This window comes from Bos javanicus, chromosome X (genome assembly GCF_032452875.1).
Source record: "Bos javanicus breed banteng chromosome X, ARS-OSU_banteng_1.0, whole genome shotgun sequence".
In the NCBI taxonomy this organism is placed as follows: domain Eukaryota; kingdom Metazoa; phylum Chordata; class Mammalia; order Artiodactyla; family Bovidae; genus Bos; species Bos javanicus.
In genome coordinates this window covers 107,888,657-107,910,455 of record NC_083897.1, presented here as the reverse complement: position 1 = coordinate 107,910,455, position 21,799 = coordinate 107,888,657, and the positions used below count along the sequence as shown (strand labels likewise).

The window sequence follows — 21,799 nt, the reverse complement described above, 5'->3', positions numbered from 1 at the left end:
AAAAACAATACCCAGCTGTGGATGTGACTGATGATAGAAGCAAGGTCCGATGCTGTAAAGAGCAATATTGCATAGGAACCTGGAATGTCAGGTCCATGAATCAAGGCAACTTGGAAGTGGTCAAACAAGAGATGGCAAGAGTGAATGTCGACATTCTAGGAATCAGCAAACTGAAATGGACTGGAATGGGTGAATCTAACTCAGATGACCATTATATCTACTACTGTGGGCAGGAATCCCTCAGAAGAAATGGAGTGGCCATCATGGTCAACAAAAGAGTCCTAAATGCAGTACTTAGATGCAATCTCAAAAATGAAAGAATAATCTCTGTTTGTTTCCAAGGTAAACCATTCAATATCACAGTAATTCAAGTCTATGCCCCAACCAGTAACGCTGAAGAAGCTGAAGTTCAATGGTTCTATGAAGACCTACAAGACCTTTTAGAACTAACACCCAAAAAAGATGTCCTTTTCATTATAGGGGACTGGAATGCAAAAGTAGGAAGTCAAGAAACACCTGGAGGAACAGGCAAATTTGGCCTTGGAATACGGAATGAAGCAGGGCAAAGACTGATAGAGTTTTGCCAAGAAAATGCACTGGTCATAACAAACACCCTCTTCCAAAAACACAAGAGAAGACTCTATACATGGACATCACCAGATGGTCAACACCGAAATCAGGTCAACACCGAAATCAGACTGATTATATTCTTTGCAGCCAAAGATGGAGAAGCTCTATACAGTCAGCAAAAACAAGACCAGGAGCTGACTGTGGCTCAGACCATGAAATCCTTATTGCCAAATTCAGACTTAAATTGAAGAAAGTGGGGAAAACCACTAGACCATTCAGGTATGACCTAAATCAAATCCCTTATGATTATACAGTGGAAGTGAGAAATAGATTTAAGGGCCTAGATCTGATAGATAGAGTGCCTGATGAACTATGGAATGAGGTTCGTGACATTGTATGGGAGACAGGGATCAAGACCATTCCCATAGAAAAGAAATGCAGAAAAGCAAAATGGCTGTCTGGGGAGGCCTTACAAATAGCTGTGAAGAGAAGAGAAGTGAAAAGCAAAGGAGAAAAGGAAAGATATAAACATCTGAATGCAGAGTTCCAAAGAATAGCAAGAAGAGATAAGAAAGCCTTCTTCAGCAATCAATGCAAAGAAATAGAGGAAAACAACAGAATGGGAAAGACTAGGGATCTCTTCAAGAAAATCAGAGATACCAAAGGAACATTTCATGCAAAGATGAGCTCGTTAAAGGACAGAAATGGTATGGACCTAACAGAAGCAGAAGGTATTAAGAAGAGATGGCAAGAATACACAGAAGAACTGTACAAAAAGATCTTCACAACCCAGATAATCACGATGGTGTGATCACTGACCTAGAGCCAGACATCCTGGAATGTGAAGTCAAGTGGGCCTTAGAAAGCATCACTACGAACAAAGCTAGTGGAGGTGATGGAATTCCAGTTGAGCTATTCCAAATCCTGAAAGATGATGCTGTGAAAGTGCTGCACTCAATATGCCAGAACATTTGGAAAACTCAGCAGTGGCCACAGGACTGGAAAAGGTCAGTTTTCATTCCAATCCCAAAGAAAGGCAATGCCAAAGAATGCTCAAACTACCACACAATTGCACTCATCTCATACGCTAGTAAAGTCATGCTCAAAATTCTCCAAGCCAGGCTTCAGCAATATGTGAACCGTGAACTTCCTGATGTTCAAGCTGATTTTAGAAAAGGCAGAGAAACCAGGGATCAAATTGCCAACATCCGCTGGATCATGGAAAAAGCAAGAGAGTTCCAGAAAAACATCTATTTCTGCTTTATTGACTATGCCAAAGCCTTTGACTGTGTGGATCACAACAAACTGTGGAAAATTCTGAAAGAGATGGGAATACCAGACCATCTGACCTGCCTCTTGAGAAATTTGTATGCAGGTCAGGAAGCAACAGTTAGAACTGGACATGGAACAACAGACTGGTTCCAAATAGGAAAAGGAGTTCGTCAAGGCTGTATATTGTCACCCTGCTTATTTAACTTATATGCAGAGTACATCATGAGAAACGCTGGGCTGGAAGAAGCACAAGCTGGAATCAAGATTGCCGGGAGAAATGTCAATAACCTCAGATATGCAGATGACACCACCCTTATGGCAGAAAGTGAAGAGGAACTCAAAAGCCTCTTGATGAAAGTGAAAGTGGAGAGTGAAAAAGTTGGCTGAAAGCTCAACATTCAGAAAACGAAGATCATGGCATCCGGTCCCACCACTTCATGGGAAATAGATGGGCAAACAGTGGAAACAGTGTCAGACTTTATTTTTCTGGGCTCCAAAATCACTGCAGATGGTGACTGCAGCCATGAAGTTAAAAGACGCTTACTCCTTGGAAGGAAAGTTATGACCAACCTAGATAACATGTTCAAAAGCAGAGACATTACTTTGCCAACAAAGGTTCGTCTAGTCAAGGCTATGGTTTTTCCTGTGGTCATGTATGGATGTGAGAGTTGGACTGTGAAGAAGGCTGAGCTCCGAAGAATTGATGCTTTTGAACTGTGGTGTTGGAGAAGACTCTTGAGAGTCCCTTGGACTGCAAGGAGATCCAACCAGTCCATTCTGAAGGAGATCAGCCCTGGGATTTCTTTGGAGGGAATGATGCTGAAGCTGAAACTCCAATAGTTTGGCCACCTCATGTGAAGAGTTGACTCATCGGAAAAGACTCTGATGCTGGGAGGGATTGGGGGCAGGAGGAGAAGGGGACGACAGAGGATGAGAAGGCTGGATGGCATCACTGACTCGATGGTCGTGAGTCTGAGTGAACTCCGGGAGTTGGTGATGGACAGGGAGGCCTGGCGTGCTGCGATTCATGGGGTTGCAAAGAGTCGGACACGACTGAGCGACTGATCTGATCTGATAAAAAAAGACCTAATTCCTTTACCACACACACAAAAAAAATCACAGATTTTTATCCCACTTTTAAAAACCTGTTATCAAGGATATAGTTTCTTACTCAAACTTTAAAAATACAATCCGCAGTATCGTAAGATTACCTTAAAAATGTGATGACGGCTGTAGGTGATGAAAATGCTTTCGGTGACTCATAATTAGATAACACCCAACTTGGAAAGAAGAGCAAAAAAGTACTTCTTATCAGAGAAAACGTAATGAGATGTTGCTATCATTTAGGGCGGTATACTGGTACTTTACAAACATAAAATTATAGCTTTACCAAAATCCAAGTTAGTACTTACAGCTGAATACCCTAATTTTACATACTTAAAGTCCTTAATTAAAAAAACACAAAACAGCAACAACTCAATTGCAAGTTGACAAATAGGACAAAATTCCTTGCCACAAATAGTTATTAGAAGCTAATAGTTACAGAATATATTTTATACTGCTTTTTAAAATAATTTTTCATTAAAAAATAATAGAAGGCATAAAATAGGAACTGTTATTTATGTTAACATCGGTGTTCACCCGGTGAACACCAGTGTTTGGCTTGCTATTTTAACAGCATTTATTCTGTACAATGTATCTCTGTGGTCCAACATTCATTTCACGTCCCCATTCTTATTATTTAAAATTTCTTAAAGACGATGTCATTTCTTATTCAATGATCATCCAGAAGCAAACATACAGTGCAGGAAGATAATCTTTATTACATTTTAACTAGAAACAGAGCAGATAGCAAGTTCACGAGGTATTTTTGATTATTATTCTCTTAAAATCAGGCTTCAATAACAATAGTCAAAAGCGAGCCTTAACTGCACAGATATATTTTGGTCACTATTAAAATCTTCAAGGGCACCAAAGCCAGCAGCGTAAACTAACATAAAGGTAATCACTGAAAAATTTAATGTGCCAAAGTGTAGATCACTGCATTAAACTCTATCCTTGTATTTTCTTAATCATCTTCTTCAACACTGAACAATTATTGTTACTCGGCAAAATATCAAACATGCACATAGCATGCCTACAAGAATACTCTCTTAACATTGTCAACACTCTGCCTTCCTTTCCCCCTGGAATTCAATGACTCATGGTTCCACTCCCTACATGTATTAGTGGTAATATGCAAAATTGATTTTGTTTTCAAGGTTAAATAGCAGACTGACTTTGCATTTGGTGGCCAGCTGTGTACCCTAATTTTTTATCAGTTATTTCTTTCACAAATTTAACTACATTTCATAAGCCCTGAGATATTCAATAACCTGCTAATGATTGTATACTTTTAATTTACACTTTACTCAATTTGAACCCCTCATAAGTACTTAAAATTATTTACAGATGATTGTAACTAAAGCAATGATGGAATTTACTACTTGTGTATTAGACTGATAATAAGGCCTTTAACTAAGAGTTGCATATTTTATGCAGTTTTTTGCTTGCTAGGAGCCATTCTTAAAATTACATCAATGATTCTCTGTCAGTTGTCAGTAATAATTGCTTTTCATTTGCTTATTCCTACTTGGATAACCAGATTCACTTTTTTCCTCTTGTAAAACAATATTTTTTTCTCTTTCCCAGACATAAATGTTGTCCAACTGACTAGGTACCAAAAGAAAGTTTGAACGGCATATTGATAACTATGATTAACAGAAAAATAGCTCATAATAGACATTCAATAAATGCGTCTTCTATCTGGAATGAATGAGTTGTAAGGCAGCTGTTGGAGTCTTATACTTTCATCATATGCTGTAACTAATTTTCTTTTTTTTTGAATTTTATTTTATTTTATTTTGCTAATTTTCTTTACCTAGGGAATTCAGGTTACCCAATTCAATTCGCCCTCAGATGTAAATCTAAGAATTTTAAATTTTAAAAAGTGATTTAGCTATTCTCAGAAAAGGTAAACAAGTTAATAATAACAGTTGCTACTAGTTGATGGAAAAAAAAAAAAAAAGGATGGGATTACTTTCCACTAAATCATACATACAACTGAGGAGAAATAAAAAACTAAGCATTAACTGATTTTTATCATTTTCTCCACAGTTATCCTTGCAGCATTTTTGTTCATATATTTATCCCTGTTAACTTTTCTAGCTGAAAGAAAATTTAATTATCTTCATGGATTTCCCCATCTCCTTACGTACATATTGTTAGTGAAAAGCTGGTGTAAATTTAAGAGTGTATTTTCATGTCATGCCATATTTATATATTTGTTTTTTGCTAACATTAAGTTTTCCCTATTTAAATGATCCTGTATGGAAAATGAGAAAATCTGCCAACTTCCTACGAGACTGCTTGCTTGCACTATTCTGTTTTTGTTGATAGTTTTGAAGCATATTGCACACTTGTCATCTAGCATATGAATAAGTAACTGTTACTCTTTTTAGAAAGGATACACTGACAAATTCTTAGGTTAATGGCTTTGGCCAAGTATTTTTAGCCAGCTACAGGACAATAGCAATGGCAAAAACATTGACGATACAGTTCATGGTTCGGTTCTCCCATCTTACAGTGCAGGTTCCTGAAAACACACAACGAAGGGACTCAGAAACATCATAAACATCAAAATTATCAGGAATATATATACATTTTTCATAGGTTTTAATATCATATTTAATACAACCCATTAACTCTTCCCCTTTCCTATTTGTCTGATAGCAGACTTGCCACTAGGTATAAAGCAATTCTGTTGATCAAGTCTTGTGGGAATTTAAGTAGAGATAAATAAAGATTTAATAACAAGGACCACTATTTAACTTTATCAGAAGTTGGATTTTGTTTGAGTCAGCTTAAAGTCTCTTAGGGGTTCCCAGATGGCGCTAGTGGTAAAGAGCCTGCCTGCCAGTGCAGGAGACATAAGAGATGTGGGTTCAATCCCTGGGGCAGGAAGATCCCCTGGAGTAGGAAATGGCAACCCACTCCAGTATTCCTGCCCGGGAAATCCCGTAGACAAAGGAACCTGGTGGGCTACAGTCCATGGGGTCACAAACAGTCGGACAGGACTGAAGTGACTTAGCACGCACATACAAAGCCTCTTACCATCAGATGTGGTGTCCCAAAAACATGAGCTGGCTGTGTGAAAGCCATATGGACTCCTCTGGACCACTGCACAGGTCACTAAAAATAAAGATGCAGAGTGAGAACACTTAAAAGGAAAAGTAAGTGTTTGAGTTCAGAGCAGTAAATGCTATATAAATAAATAAATAACAGAAAACAAAGCCTTCAGTGAATCAATTGAAAAACCTAAGTCTCTCATTTTGATGATTTATTACAATAATTGTGAACTCACTGGATCCAGTCTGTTTGTTGCCCAGTGCCATAACCAATGGTAATCGTACCACAGGAAAAATGTGGGCCAAATCATGTGCCTTGTCCCATAGGCATAATTCAGACACAGAAACAAAGAAAATCAATATTATGTGTCACCTCGCAATCCTACTGAAAAGACAGTAGGGCTGAGGCGGTTTCAGTGAAAATAACCGATGCAAATGTAAAAGGTTACCAAGACAAGTAGATGGTTGGCAGGAGCACAAACTGCTTTTGAGTAGCAAGAGATCTCCATCTTTCAGGTATTATCACAGATTATTTGGGGATGAATAAGTCAAAAGTCCTTCACACCCTATTAGTATCCAACTTGAGGGTCTATCATTCATTTACATTCTCTAAATTCAGAGAAAACCACAGAGACTAAAGTGAGTAAACTAATGAGGAAGGACACAAATACTTACCAATATACTTATAAGCTTTTCCCAACTTAACCAGATGTGCTAGGGATTGTTCCACTATGCTTGCAGTCCATTGGTTGATATTGTTCTGATTATAATCTTCACCTCCCAAGACCCCATCTATACACTAAAAGGGCAGAGGACAATTATACACATATTGCAGGAAAAGATTTATTCAAAATATAAAATATAACCCAATAAAACATTTTAGAAAATACGCATCTGGTAAATATTTATTATGCATTGTCTCTAACTGTTGGAGAATTTTCAAAGCATTTCTGCGTGCATTATCTCACTCTGAGATATTACAGGCCATGTAAAGATAAATGTGACATGGCCTCTACTGTAAAGAACTCAACAGCCTAGCAGAGAAGCTAATAAAAGAACTCTATCACACAAGGAAGACCAATCCAGGGTGATAAGTTATGTTGTAAAATGATTATGGGGGGGTGATTTTAAAAGGGTGATATCAATTGGTTAAAGAATGGCTTTGCAACACCTGAGATTTGACCTAGGTTTCAGATGCTAGAAACAAAGGAGACAAATGAAAAAATATATTTCTCATGTACAATAATTATATTTTCATCCATATAATGCTTAGCTATCAAAGAGCAAGCACACCTAACACTAAAAGTGAATCATCAACAAACACTACTTTTCAGGCACTCTAGAAACAGTTAAACATTTTCCCACAGTGTTCACTAGTATCCACTTCTGATACTTGATGAAGAGCACTGGTGTAGCATCACAGTCTTAGGTTTTAAGACTCTAAGACTCACTTTAAGACTTACCTCTCCCACCCTAGTGTGACCTTTTGCAAGTGACTTCATCTCTTGAAACCCCTATTTTCCCAACCACTGGACCACCAGGGAAGTCCCTTATTTATCTTATAACTAGAAGTTTGTACCCTCTGACTGACATCTTCCCCACCCCATGACAATTATCATTCTACTGCTTCTATGAGTTTGGGGTTTTTTAGATTCCACATATAAGTGAGATCATATAGTATTTGTCTTTCTCTTGACTTATTTGGCTGCTACTATTTTTAATTCAAGGGATAGAGCCAGGAGAGTAAAGCATTTATTCAGTTCATTCATAGAATCCAGCTTAATAAGACAGACATACACACAGGTGCACAGCTTTCATTTACTACAATTGGACTATAGTACAGGCAGAGTCGGACACGACTGAAGCAACTTAGCAGCAGCAGCAGAGGCATTAATGGCTTCCCAGGTGGCTCAGTGGTAAAGAATCCGCCTGCCAATGCAGGAGATGCGGGTTCAATCCCGGGGTCAGGAAGATCCCCTGGAGGAGGAAATGGCAACCCACTCCAGTATTCTTGCCTGGAAAATCCCAAGGACAGAAGAGCCTGGCGGGCTATGGTCCATGGGGCTGCAAAGAGTCAGACATGACTGAGCACGCATGCAGAGGCATTAATGGGCTTCCCTCGTGACTCAGACAGTAAAGAGTCTGCCTGCAAGAGGCATTAATTAATATGGAATCCTAAGCTGGATGGTATAATATCTTCACTAATTATAAAATATAAAAAGAGAAATGAAATTTAGAGGGACTGAAGAAAGTAACATGGCTCAAATTATTCTCCCAGGACGTTCAATAACATGAAGAGTTAGGAGAGTCAGTGGCCCAAGGGTCAGTGGGCCAGCAATTTCATTCTGGCTTTACCATTCCCAAGCTGACAGTCTTTGGGAAACCTCTGCCTCTCCCTAGACTGCCATACCTTAATGAGAAACAAGAGCCCTTGTTCCCTTTCACATTATCTAATAGGACCACTTCAGTTTCTGTTTGAAGCAATAGAAACATCCGGGGCCTGTGGATGCCATTGTAAATAACCCTGCTAATTACTATTAATTAACATTTAGCCTCTTCATTACCATTAACCAGGAGACCTACTAGATAATGAGGTCCTTAACCTGCTCTGTATCCACAGGGCAAAACTCAGAAGTCAGGCACGTAGCAGACACTCCATACATGTTTGCTGTTCAAGTAATATTGGCTTTGATATACTCTCTGGACATCCTGAATCAAATGTACTTTAGATTAAGCTCCAAGTTAATTCCATTTGTAACCCACTTTTTCTACCAAAATGTGTTTGTGGCAAATTCTATTACTGACAATGAATAAAATATATGCATATCACTGATGAGTGAGTGGCTCTAACACTTCAGTAGGAAAAATATAGTAGCAGAGGAGCTCAGAGCAAGGACTCTTAAGAAAATAAGGAGACTGGCAGAAGATAAGAAAAACAAAAATGCCTGCTGAAATTATACAGTCATCTGGGAAGTGTTGAAATGTTTTCAGTAGCGCTCTCTCTCCCCACCCCACTCTCTGTCCACCTTCCCTCCTTCCCCCACCTCTCTCCCTCAACTTTTTAATGTCTCAATAGCAAACAGAGTTGGCTCAGGGAGAGGAAAAAGAATAGACTAGTAGCAAAATGCCACCTGTGGAAAACCTGAGATATCTTTCAAGTCTCATATTTCATATGAAAATTTCAAATGAAGCTTGCTTTTGACTCCATAGTGTATCCATTTGTATCCATTGTATCCGTTTGTTATCCGTATTTGAAAATGGTTATTTATATTACTTAACCCCTTCTTGCAAGTATGGAAATAAAACTGATGCCCTAAAACACACTCAGTGGCTTCTAGGACCACCTAACCACCACTAAGTATGTGTATCACATTTTAAGAAGCATGGTTCTTTTACCTGAATAAACTATTTAAGTAACCCATGCATGTGGGTTGAAAAATCCAACAGAAGAGTTTACAATGAAAAGCAAAAATCCTCTCCTCCCTACTTTTTTTCCCCTCATCCTTAGCCCCCTTCTGCAGAGCAAACACTTTAAGGGTACAACTGGTTTTTAAAATCTCTTAAGGGTCCCTTACATATCTCCAGATAACGTTTTTATTGCTATGATATGAAAATTTAGTTCCCTGTGACCACCTGCCACCTCCTGCCCCAACCATGTCCCCTCAATATAGTGAATTCACTATTTTTATTTCAGTATATTTACACCATTAGGAGCACGTTTCTTTTCTACTCTGGATGTTTCTTTCTACACAGAGGATTTTTCCTGATCATCCCTGGCCTCTTGCCCCACCTGTTATCATTCCTCCCCATGGAGGGGGAGCAAGTTACCTGCTGGTGCTCCACCCTTCTCATCTGGGAGAGCCAGTCTAAAGAGTGAGTACAAGGAGAATCAGATATCACCTTTGTTATTGGTTAAAAACTAGATTAAAGATTGGGGCTTCCCTGGAGGCTCTGTGGTCAAGAATCCACCTGCCAATTCAGGAGATGTGGGTGTGATCTCCAAATGCTGTGGACCTGAGTATTGGGTTTCTCCTTCCCTCTTCACCCAAACCAACGAAAGGCACCAGCCTGGTTAAGTGTTTCTGCTGACTCTAACTTTTCCCTGGATGCCTCTTCAGAGGTCTGAACTGAACCGGTACGCAGTTTGAAAAACAAGCTCCCATCTCTAATCTTGTTGTCGTTCAGTCCCTCAGTCATGCCTCTTCAGCAACCGCATGGACTGTAGCCCACCAGGCTCTTCTGTCCATGGCATTTCCCAGGCAAGAATACTGGAGTGGGGTGCCATTTCCTCTTCCAGGGAATGTTCCCAACCCAGGGATCACACCCACATCTCCTGAATTGGCAGGTGGATTCTTGACCACAGAGCCTCCAGGGAAACCCCAATCTTTAGTTTTTAACCAATAACAAAGATGATATTTGATTCTCCTTGTACTCACTCTTTAGTCTTTTCATGTGGTTCATAATCTGTGTAAAGAAGCAGGTACCATTGAGAAGACTCCTCCAATACCTCAGCATCCTTTGCTTCATGTTCCATCCAGCAAGGACAGTCTTTGTTGACTTTCCACTTTGAAAAATGAGGCTGCTATCATTCCTGCCCTCCCGTGATCCATGCTATCTTCCGCCTCCCCAATGCTCTCATTTGTGCTTCTGCATTGTCAAAGTATGGAAAACTTTGCATTTTTAAAATCATGATTTCATTAAAAAAAATTAGTGGTTTAGTATTTTTAACTCTATATCATATTTGTTACAATATTGCTTCTATTTTTTTTTTTGGGGGGGGGCGTGATTAAACCCATGCCGCCTGCACTGGAAGGCAAAATCTTAACCACTTGACTGCTAGGCAAGATCCTGCATTTTGTTTTAATAACGAAATATTCCTGGCTACAAAGTTTTAATACATGATTCTGAACTATTAAACATTTACAATAATATGTGGCCCCATTGGAATAAAAGTTATTTTATTCAAAAGACAGAAAATCAGCTTTAGAAAACAGCAAGCCAATATTCTAGATCAACACTTAAATATCCCTTTCAGGGTAAGCCTCAAGATGCCTAAGAGCATACAATATGACTGACAGCATGCAATATAACAAACACAGAAGCAGCCCTATAAAGAATTAGTGAATGAATATTAAAAATCTTGTTTAATACTCAGGCTTTTAACTTTGTACTGAAAGTGAAAACACAGTTTTAAAAAATTTCACCAACGCATCAATCTTCAAGATAAACAAGATACATAACTCACCTCTTTAACAATATTGTGGGCTTCATCAGCATTGAAGCCAACCTAAGGATGGAAAACAAAAGATATAGTGGCTTTCAACACAGACTTCCTTCTCCTGGGAGCTATGATGCTACACAGAATACCCTAGGCTGGCCTAGACAGGTATTGGTGACAGGGGACCGCAGTGAAAAGGGGCATTAGGATTAGATTACTGAGGCTACTAATCCCACCTTGATCTTTAAAATCGCAAAATGCCATGCCACCTACCTCCCTGGAGATTTTCACTTATTAGATCTTGGGCAGAGCCTAGGCAACATTTTTCTTAAAGTGCTTTACTCATATGGGGTTTCCCAGGTGGTGCTAGTGGTAAAGAATCTGCCTGCCAACACAGGAGATGCAAGAGATGAGGGTTCCATCCCTGGATTGGGAAGATCCCCTGGAGGAGGAAATGGCACCCCACTCCAGTATTCTTGCCTGGAAAATTCCATGGGCAGAGGAGTCTAGTAAGCCCACAGGGTGGCAAAAGAGTCAGACATGACTGAGAATGTGAGCACTCATATACACACTGCTACTGTTGCTGCTGCTGCTGCTGCTGCTAAGTCGCTTCAGTCGTGTTCGACTCTATGCGACCCCATAAGACGGCAGCCCACCAGGCTCCCCCATCCCTGGGATGCTCCAGGCAAGAACACTGGAGTGGGTTGCCATTTCCTTCTCCAATGCATGAAAGTGAAAAGTAAAAGTGAAGTCACTCAGTCATGTCCGACTCTTCGCGACCTCATGGACTGCAGCCCGCCACTCCTCCATCCATGGGATTTTCCAGGCAAGAGTACTGGAGTGGGTTGCCATCGCCTTCTCCTAGCATATACACACTACTATATATAAAATAGATACTCAACAAGGACCTATTTATATAGCACAGGGAACTCAACTTAATATTCTATAATAACCTACATGGGACAAGAGTCTGAAAAAGAATATATACATGTATAACTAAATAATTTTGTTGTACACCTGAAACTATCACAACACTGCAAATCAACTATACTCCAACATAAAATAAAAATTTTTTTACAAAGATATGGGCAGCACAAGAAAAAAAAAAGTGTTTTCCTGGTGATTCTGATAAACACCCAGACTGCAGATCATTGTGTTGTAAAGCTCAGGAAACAGGAGACAGACATATGTGTTATCAGTACACAGGAAATAGTTGTGACCAAATAATAATGAGGGGGGCCATGAAAAAAGAATGCTGGTAAGTTTGAATTTTGTTCTTAACTTATGCTTGGCAATTTATGTGGCTTTCCTGAGTTAAAGTTTATGAAAATACTTGATCATTCCAAATTACTGTCACTTTATAACATATAAATAATATTTAGACCTTTAATCTATGCCCATAATACAACAGGTCTGGCAACTTTGTCTTTCTTGGGGAGTGGCCTGATACAATCTTGAGTTAAAAGCAACTATTAATGACTAAAAAATGTCCTAGAGTCAAGAAATAGGTTATGTGATAAGATCTCAGTCTAAACCAAAACATTTCAGGTAGTACATGACTTGTTTCCATGGAGACATTTTTTAGGTGCTTTATGACATCAGCATGTTTGTAAATCCCACTATACAACAAAATAGTTAAAAAACCGAAGTAAATTCTGAAAATAAGTACCTTGTTGAGTACAGATTTAAAGTATTTTCAACTTATTTAATTATACCAGATAATTCCCCAACAACACCCTAAATCATCAGAATAATCATGAAAACAGGTGTCACAACTGCCCCTATTAAAATAATTTTACCTTCAAATAAGGTCCTTATCTATTTTCAAAAGTGGTCTACAAACTAAATAATGTCCATTTCCGTTCAATTTGGAAGGTCACCAGGGAATCAGGTTGTACTGGATGGCCATGGTAACACATGTAATTTTATTTCTTTTATAATACAGGCATTTAGGGGGTACCACCTTAGCAGCAACAGCAGTACAGAACCCTCTCAGGAGTCAGGAGACTGGTACTTTCGGGGGATATGCCTTGAGGATGAAATTGCTTATGTTTCAATTTCTAAAATAAGAAAACCACTAACCTTGAAGCCTGTATGCCACCTGCATCATAGCAGCCTGAGTTTAAATGTGATCTTAACTTCTGCAAAAGCTCACATCCTAAAGATGAATGGTCCAGAACGCCCTTCCAGGGGTCTAATAATACACTATTTTATGCTGCACCTCCACCAGGTGCCTGCCTAGTTTTATTTCACGGCACCATTCACCTGTGGCTACCACTGGACAGAAAATGTCTTTGTCTGTTCTGCCCTGTCACAGGTTATGCTGGGATCCAACAGGCCTCATCCTCCTCCTGGTTAGAGAGAAGCCAGAGTTGTAGCTGTGTAGTCAGAGGTCTGGGTTCAAATGGAGTGGCTGTCATTTCTGGCAGTTCTAACTTTGACTTAGCCGCCATGAAAGTCACAGTCCCCTGTGGGTAACAGGAAGATGACAATTGACATCACGGGCTTCTGGTGAAGTTTTGGGAAGCCTGAGTCAATAAGCAAGGGCTCCTAATCCATAAAGTACCTCCTTCCAAACCACCACAGTGAGAGCGCCTGGGAGGGGCAGCGGCTCTGCCACCAGGGCCTCGCTTGGCAGGGATGTGGCCCCTGCTTTGGGGACACCAAGGGGCAGAGGAAGCAGCCAGGAAGACCGGTTCCCAAGGCCCGCCCTGTAGACGGGCGGCTCCCGCCACCCCACGCACCCTAAGTCAAGGCTTCTAACCTTCGGCCCCGACCCCACTGCCAGCCCCCAGCGCTCCCAGTAGCTCCTGCCATCCCGACTCTCACCCCACCCTCAAGGCCTCGGGGTTGGGGGCCGAAGAAGGGCGGGGCGGATCCCAGGCCCTGTGGAGAGGACCTAGGCACGGCGGACGCTGCACCCCAACTCTCTTGGCTGCTGGATGCCAGGAGACCACCCTGCCGAGACAAAGTGCCGAAACGGGCGGGGGCGGGGGTCGCTCGGGGGCGGCGGAGGGGCGGTACCTCGTCGCAGGGGCGATGGTACTCCTCCATGGTGGCGCCGAGTCTCCTGGGGGGCGGAGCTATGGGCGGGTCAAGCTCCGCGGCCGCGCACTGGCCTCGGGGGAGGCCCCGCCTCCGTGCATGGCCCGGGGCGTTCCCCACGCAGGCCCCGCCTTTGCGTCCTCGCAGTGGCTCCACCCTCCTTTCCCCTCATCCCAGCCCTGCCATCACCACTCTCCCGCAGAGCTCCTGCAACTGGGTGTCTCTCTCCGTTGCCTCCAACCATTCTGGAAACCGTAGTTTGCTGTTAAAGAGCTAGGATTTGTGCCAGTGAGGGTCAAGAAAGGGTGACCTAGTGTCAGTCTGTCTAGAGTCCTCATTATTTAGGAGTGCCCACTGCAATGGTTATTTGCACATATTCATGCATCATCCCGCAAATAGTGTAATGAATGCAATGGTGAATAAGTTGCTTTGATTTGTCTTCTTACTAGCTATGTCACTTGGAAAAATTAACCTTCCACAACCTCAGTTTTCCCATATGAAAACAAAATTATACTTATTTTATGACTGGTTGTGGCATCAAATAAGATGCTGTAGGTAGAGGCTCTCACACCCTTCCTCCTCCATGACTATGTAAAAAAAAAACACAACTGATTTATAGGAGAGAAGGTACAAATATACTAAATTATAAATATTAGCAGAACAATAGTTACATTTGTTTTTAAGTTATAAAGCTTCAGATACTCCTAAGTAGTTTCTCATTTAAACCCATGACAACCCAGCAGGTTTGCTTCTGTTACCATCATCCCATTTTTCGAGATGAAACTGCAGGGTAGAGAGTTTAATTTACCCAAGGTCTCATATTCAGTAAGTAGTAGAAGAATTTAAACTTAGGAGGCTGATAGCAGCACCCAAGTTCTTAATCACTGTATTAGTTTCCTCTTGTTGCTGTAACAAATTATCATAAATTTTGTGGCTTAAGGCAGCACGAAGGTCAGAAATCTAAAATGAGCCTGTAGAACTACATTCCCTTTGGAGGCTTAAGGGGAGAATCCATTTCCTTGCCTTTCCAGCTTCTAGAAGCTGCCTACCTTTCTATAATATTTGACATTCAATAAATGTCAAATGCTTTAGGGACCATGCTTTAAAACCACTATAGCTCTGTTAGCATCCGGGTTGCAAGAAAAAGAAGATTCAAATAGGATGAGCTGAAATACTAAGGACCTTTGTTTTCTGGTATAGTCAGAAATACAACAGTAGACATGTTCCAGGTTGGTTCAATAGCTCAACAAGTTTTTGGAACCTTTGAGCTGTCCAGCTTTCCATTCTACTATCCTCAGCATATCAGCAATATTTGGTCATGGTCATACATAGCTGCAGCAATTCTTGTGTTACAAGGAATGAAGTTATCACATCCAATGAAAAAAGTGCACACTGACTTGGGTTTATTGATTTTTCTTAGTAAGGCAAATCTTTCCTTCAAGTTCCTGGGAGTCTTGTCTTCAGGACCCTCCCAATCACCAACATTTAGTCATGTAGATTTATCCCTTGACAAAACCTATGTGAAAAAAAGTCTTGTATTTTCATCTTCTATGATGAAAAGTGAGTGTTATTAGAAGGAAAAAGGGAATGTGAAATAAGCCTTGGTAGGAAAGTCCTTATCAACTATTTTCATGCAGTGGTCCATATATAATAGTAATATTTGCGTGGTGAAGTGAAAGTGTTAGTTGCTCAGTCATGTGAAACTCCTTGTGACCCCACAGACTGTAGCACACCAGGCTCCTCTGTCCATGGGATTCTCCAGGCAAGAATATTGGAGGGAGTAGCCAATCCCTTCTGCCAGGGATCTTCCTGACCCCGGGATCAAACCTGTGTCTCCTGTATTGCAGGCAGATTCTTTACCGTCTGAGCCACCAGGGAAGCCCCCAAAAGATTTCCATGCCTCCCCACTGGGGAATCAAACTCTGGTCTCCTGCATGACAAATGTGGGTACTCACCACTATGGGGTAAACTACAGAGGCTTTGGGGGCATTTTATGGTGTTTGGTTAAAAAATATGTATTTTCTTTAAGTTATATAATTGTAAGGAAAAAATAAAATACAAAGGTTGTTAAACATTGAATTTGTAAAAACTTGCAAGTGAAATCATTCAAATGTTTTAATGAGACCCTCAATTTTGCTTTCATGGATAATATTTTATATCTGGATTTATGCTTAAAATAGCTATATGCAATTTCTGTTTGAGAGATTTTAATAATTATTTATCCTCCAAATCTAAATAGATTCTGTTGTTGAGAAGTGTTCTTCATAGGAGTGACTGATAAAACATTTAGACCCATTTTATAAACCATTCAATTTATATTTAAAAGCTTCTGCAATAGTAGTCTAAGTAATTAGGACTAACCCTTTCACTGCCAATTAGGAAGGCTGTGCAAAAATATAATCATTTGCTCAAAGGAATCGGAGCTTCAACAACATGAGCAAGAATCATGGATCTAAGACCTGGAGAAGAATGAAACTTTGAAGCATGAGCAGGGCATTTGGGACAAATTTTCCCCCTGAGGGGAGAGAAGGTACAAAGCTTTTTGTTCATAAGCCAGGAGGTAAAATCAGATTTGTGCCCTGCCAAGGAGGAGATCTCTGATAACAATCATATTTTGGGTTGAGACTCCAAGGATTACACCCTAGAAAAATAGTGTAAAACAATAAAACTTGATCTTGCAGGCATTGAATCTCAGTTTTTGCCGGCATTGTCTCTTTTGTGACCCCAAGGACTGAAACCCGCCAGGCTTCTCTGTCTATGGGATTTCCCAGGCAAGAATGCTGGAGTGGATTGCCATTTCCTTCTCTAGGGGATCTGCCTGACCCAGAGATTGAACCCGCTTGTCCTGCATTGGAAGGCAGATTCTTTACCACTGAGCCACCAGGGAAGCCCAAAGCTCAATTTAAAATCACTCCAAGTCTTGAAATCAAATTAACATGACCTGGCATTGCTAATGCCTCTAGCCAACTTCTAGAAGCAAATGTAAATTCTTTCTGGAGGAAGAAAACATCATACTAGATCTCAAGTTAGATCCTTAATTGTTCACATATATCATCGGATGCAGAATAAAATATAACTAGGCACATAAACAGACAAAACATTATCATAAATCAATAGACAATAGGAACAACTCAACAATTCTAGATGGTGGAATTATCAGAATACAGTAGATTTTAAAATAACTATGCTTCGGGACTTCCCTTGTGGTCCAGTGGTTAGGACTCTGCACTTCCAATGTGGGGGACCTGGGTTCAATCCTTGATAGGGGAACTAGATCCCACATCCTGCAGCTAAGACCTGGTACAACAAATAAATAAAAATATATTTAAAAAAAAAAACTATGCTTAATGTATTTGAGATAATATTGAGAATTTCCTCAAAGAACTGGAAACTAGGACTTCCCTGGTGATCTAGTGGTTGGGAATCTGCCTGCCAAAACAGGGAACATGGATTCGATCCCTGGTCTGGGAAGATTTCACATGTCACAGGGCAACTAAGCCCGCTTACTGAAACTACTGAAGCCTGCTCTTATAGAACCCATGCTCCGCATAGAACCCATGCTCCGCATAGAACCCATGCTCCGCAACAAGAGAAATCATTGCAATGAGAAGCCAAAACACCATAACTAAAAAGTATCCCCTGATGGCTGTAACTAGAGAAAGCCCCTGTACAGCAACAAAGACCCAGTGCAGCCATAAATAAATAATTAAAAAAAAAAAAAAACTAGAAACTATGAAGAATATCCAAATGGAATTTCCAGAAGTGGGAAACACAATAACCAAGATTAAAATTTTAAAGGACTGGTTCTATAGTAGTTTAAACAAAGCTGAATATTTAATTAGTGAAATTTTAAAAATAGGTTGTGAGAAAATATTCAGAATGGGAAATAAATGAATGGAAAATATGCAAGAAATCATAGAGGTAAAAGGAACATGATGAGAATGTTCAACACACATAATTGTAGTTCCAAAAGGAGATCAGAGGGAATGGGACAGAAGCAATATCTGATGAAATAATAGCTGACTATCTTCCAAAAATGATTGAAGGACCATATTAATCAGGTCTTCTACAGGAAGCAGATGAACACTCGAAGTATAATAATTCAATAAGGATTTATTTACAATGATGTGTGTTCGGGAAGTAGGTATGGGCAATCCACAATTAATAGTTCAGGAACCTGATACAGTCTACAACTTTTGCCCTCAACATTCAGCCTCTTGACCAGCTACAGAGGCAGAGACTTTCACTACTATTTCATGTTACTTGAGCCTCTCCCCTTTGTAACTCCACCATTTCATATAGGACACAAATTATAGCTAACATTTTTTGGTTTCAGGTGGTTACATGATCAACTTGTTTTCACATTAGAATGATACTGCAGTTGATGGGTCACCTCTGTGTATCAAGCAACATGTCTTAAACTGCACATTTACTACATTTATATGGAGCTTGTGATTACCATTTTAAAGTCACCTATGTGATGGATCAATGTGATGTTGTACAATTATGGGAAATGATGGACTCCTTCAAACTTGCCCTGGAGGCCTTCTAATGTCATAGTGCAGGTTTTAAATTTTGTGTTCATAACTCTTAATTTTTATCTGTGTTTTCCAAAGTTATGGTAAGATTCCAGGTGACTCTACAGTTTTTTTTTAGTGCTCTTGTTACCATTGAGACTACCCTATAGCCCCTTGACCCTCCAGTACCTTGCCCTCCACATGCATTTCACCCTCTGCTGATAATGTGAGTAATTATGATGTCACCTCATGCCATGTATTACTCATGCTCATGATTCTCAGTAGGAAGATCATCCATGAGCTCCCTTAGAATATGAACATTTAAGGATTTATTTCACAAGGATCTAATTCCTAATACCTTGTGTTAGTCAGGGTTCTCCTGAGAAACAGAACCAACAGGATGTATGTATATAGAGAAGGAATTTAACTTAAGGAATTGGCTCACACAACTGGGTAGGCTTGGTGAGCCCAGAATCTGAAGGGGAAGCCACCCACCTGAAGATTCAGGAAAGAAATTCATTTCAAGTCCAAAGGCAGCCTTCTGTAGAACCAGGAGAGCCTATATTGCAGATGAAGTCAGAAGGCAGTCTGCTAGAGAATTCTCTCTTACTTAAGGGAGGTCAGCCTTTTGTTTTAGTCAGTCCTTCAACTGATTAGATGAGACCCACCCACATTATAGACGGCAATCTGCTTTACTCAAAGTCCACTGACTTAAATGTATATCTCATTCAAAAATACCCCCACCAAAATATTCAAAATAGTGTTTGACTAAATATCTGGAAACTGTGGCTCAGAAAATTTGATATATAAAAGTAACCATCACAATAAGAATACAGTTAAAATAACCATCAGAGACTACTTCTCATACTAGTTACTGTATAGTCAGGTTGCCAGGATAAAGGTGGCACACTAAAATTAGCATAAATTGAGGGGGGCTTATTTACAAAGGGACTAATTACACGGGTGTGGGCAGGTGAATGACAAATCAGATTGCAATAACCTGGGCTGAGAAACTGTGGAACTATCAGTCTTTTCCCCATAAGTTTAAGGGGGAAAAGAGGCTTAAACAATTATGTAGAGAAAGCCACTTTGAGAGGAACAGTAGTACCCTTTTGTCAAAGGATACAGCAAACCCAGGATACCTCCAAAAAAGGGAGCCAGAGGAATCATTATCCTAATCTCTTCATCCTCCTTCTGACCTCCTACTAATGCTCCTCATTGGCTGCAATCAACTGGAATCAGAAGGCATAGGAGCTATTGTATTAGTAAGCAATATACGTCAGCTTCCCAAGGCAGAGGAGCGTGGAGAATGGATGTAGAGAGGCAAACAGGATATGTAGCAGAGATTGAAGGCCACAGATCCAAGAATCCCTAAGATGTCCCATGCAGAGTGAATAAAATAAAACTCACGTTTTGGCACATTGCACTAAAATGATTGAAAACCAAAGGAAACTGAAAAATTATGAAGTAGCATCCCCTTCCAACACAGAAGACAAATTACCTACAAAAGTCAAACAAGAAGACTGACATCTAACAGCTCACAGAAACAATAGAAAACCAAAGACAGACAATACATTTGCCTTCAATGACAATGTATTTTGACACCTTCAATGACAATGTATTTTGACACCTTCAGAATACTGAAGAAAAGTTCCATGAACTTAGAATGTGTCCCTAGCAAAATAACCTCCAAAAATAAAGATGAAGTAATAAAAAAACTTTAGGCAAATAACTGAGAAAATTAGTCAGCAGCAGAAGTCAAGGAATTCAAAATTCCACATCAAGGAATACAAAAATCTATTATTTTGGCAAAAGTGAATAATCCTGGGAAGAAAGTAGGGCAAATTAGGAAGAAATGTGGAAAAGGCAATGGCACCCCACTCCAGTACTCTTGCCTGGAAAATCCCATGGACGGAGGAGCCTGGAAGGCTGCAGTCCATGGGGTCACTGAGGTTCAGACACGACTGAGTGACTTCACTTTCACTTTTCACTTTCCTGCATTGGAGAAGGAAATGGCAACCCACTCCAGTGTTCTTGCCTGGAGAATCCCAGGGATGAGGGAGCCTGGTGGGCTGCCGTCTCTGGGGTCGCACAGAGTCGGACACGACTGAAGCAACTTAGCAGCAGCAGCAGGAAGAAATGAGTAAAGAAAGAGTAATTAAAGAAGTAAATTTTTTGATAATTTAATGACTATCAACTCTATAAAACAATAACGATAATGTCTCATGGAGTTGAACTGTTGCCTTTTGGTTGCTCTGTCGTGTCCGACTCTTTGCAACCCCGTGGACTGCAGCATGCCAAGCTTCCCTGTCCTTCACCAATTCCCAGAACATGCTCAAACTCATGTCCATAGAGTCAGTGATGCCATCAAACCATCTCATCCTCTGTCGTCCCCTTCTCCTCCCGCCTTCCTTCAGTCTTTCCCAGCATCAGGGTCTTTTCTAATGAGTCAGCTCTTCGCATTAGGTGGCCAAAGTATTGGAGTTTCAGCTTCAGCATCAGTCCTCCAATGGATATTCAGGACTGATTTCCTTTAGGATTGACTGATTCGATCTCCTTGCAGTCCAAGGGACTCTCAAGAATCTTCTCCAACACCACAGTTCAAAAGCATCAATTCTTCGGCATTCAGCCTTCTTTATGGTCCATCTTTCACATCCATACATGACTACTGGAAAAACCATAGCTTTGACTAGATGGACCTCTGCTGGCAAGGTCATGTCTCTGCTTTTTAATATGCTGTCTAGGTTTGTCATAGCTTTTCTTCCAAGGAGCAAGTGTCTTAATTTCATGGGTGCAGTCACCATCTGCAGTGATTTTGGAACCCAAGAAAATTAAGTCTGTCATTGATTCCATTGTTTCCCCATCTAGTTGCCATGAAGTGATGGGACTGGGTGTCATGATTTTAGTTTTATGAATGTTGAGTTTTAAGCCAGCTTTTTCACTCACCTCTTTCACTTTCATCAAGAGCCTCTTTAGTTCCTTTTCACTTTCTGTCATTAGGGTGATGTCAT

At 40.4% G+C, this 21,799-nt stretch overlaps 1 protein-coding gene across 1 annotated transcript; it reads right to left on the bottom strand.

Moving 5' to 3' along the window:
* Positions 1–3,640: 3,640 nt before the first annotated feature.
* DYNLT3 (dynein light chain Tctex-type 3) lies at positions 3,641–14,435 on the bottom strand. The gene is made up of 5 exons (XM_061410451.1): positions 14,251–14,435; positions 11,254–11,295; positions 6,684–6,807; positions 5,995–6,072; positions 3,641–5,476 (listed from the first exon to the last, which is right to left on the bottom strand). The coding sequence occupies exons 1-5, from the start codon at positions 14,278–14,280 to the stop codon at positions 5,400–5,402; spliced, it is 351 nt and encodes a 116-aa protein (XP_061266435.1). The 5' UTR covers positions 14,281–14,435; the 3' UTR covers positions 3,641–5,399.
* Positions 14,436–21,799: the final 7,364 nt, after the last annotated feature.

Excerpts from the sequence above, each read along its gene's own strand:
- DYNLT3 (XM_061410451.1), bottom strand. The coding sequence starts at position 14,280 with ATGGAGGAGTACCATCGCCCCTGCGACGAG. Across the intron at positions 11,296-14,250 it reads ACCATCGCCCCTGCGACGAG|GTTGGCTTCAATGCTGATGA; the intron begins GTACCGCCCCTC and ends TTCCATCCTTAG. Across the intron at positions 6,073-6,683 it reads AAAAGCTTATAAGTATATTG|TGACCTGTGCAGTGGTCCAG; the intron begins GTAAGTATTTGT and ends CTTTATTTTTAG.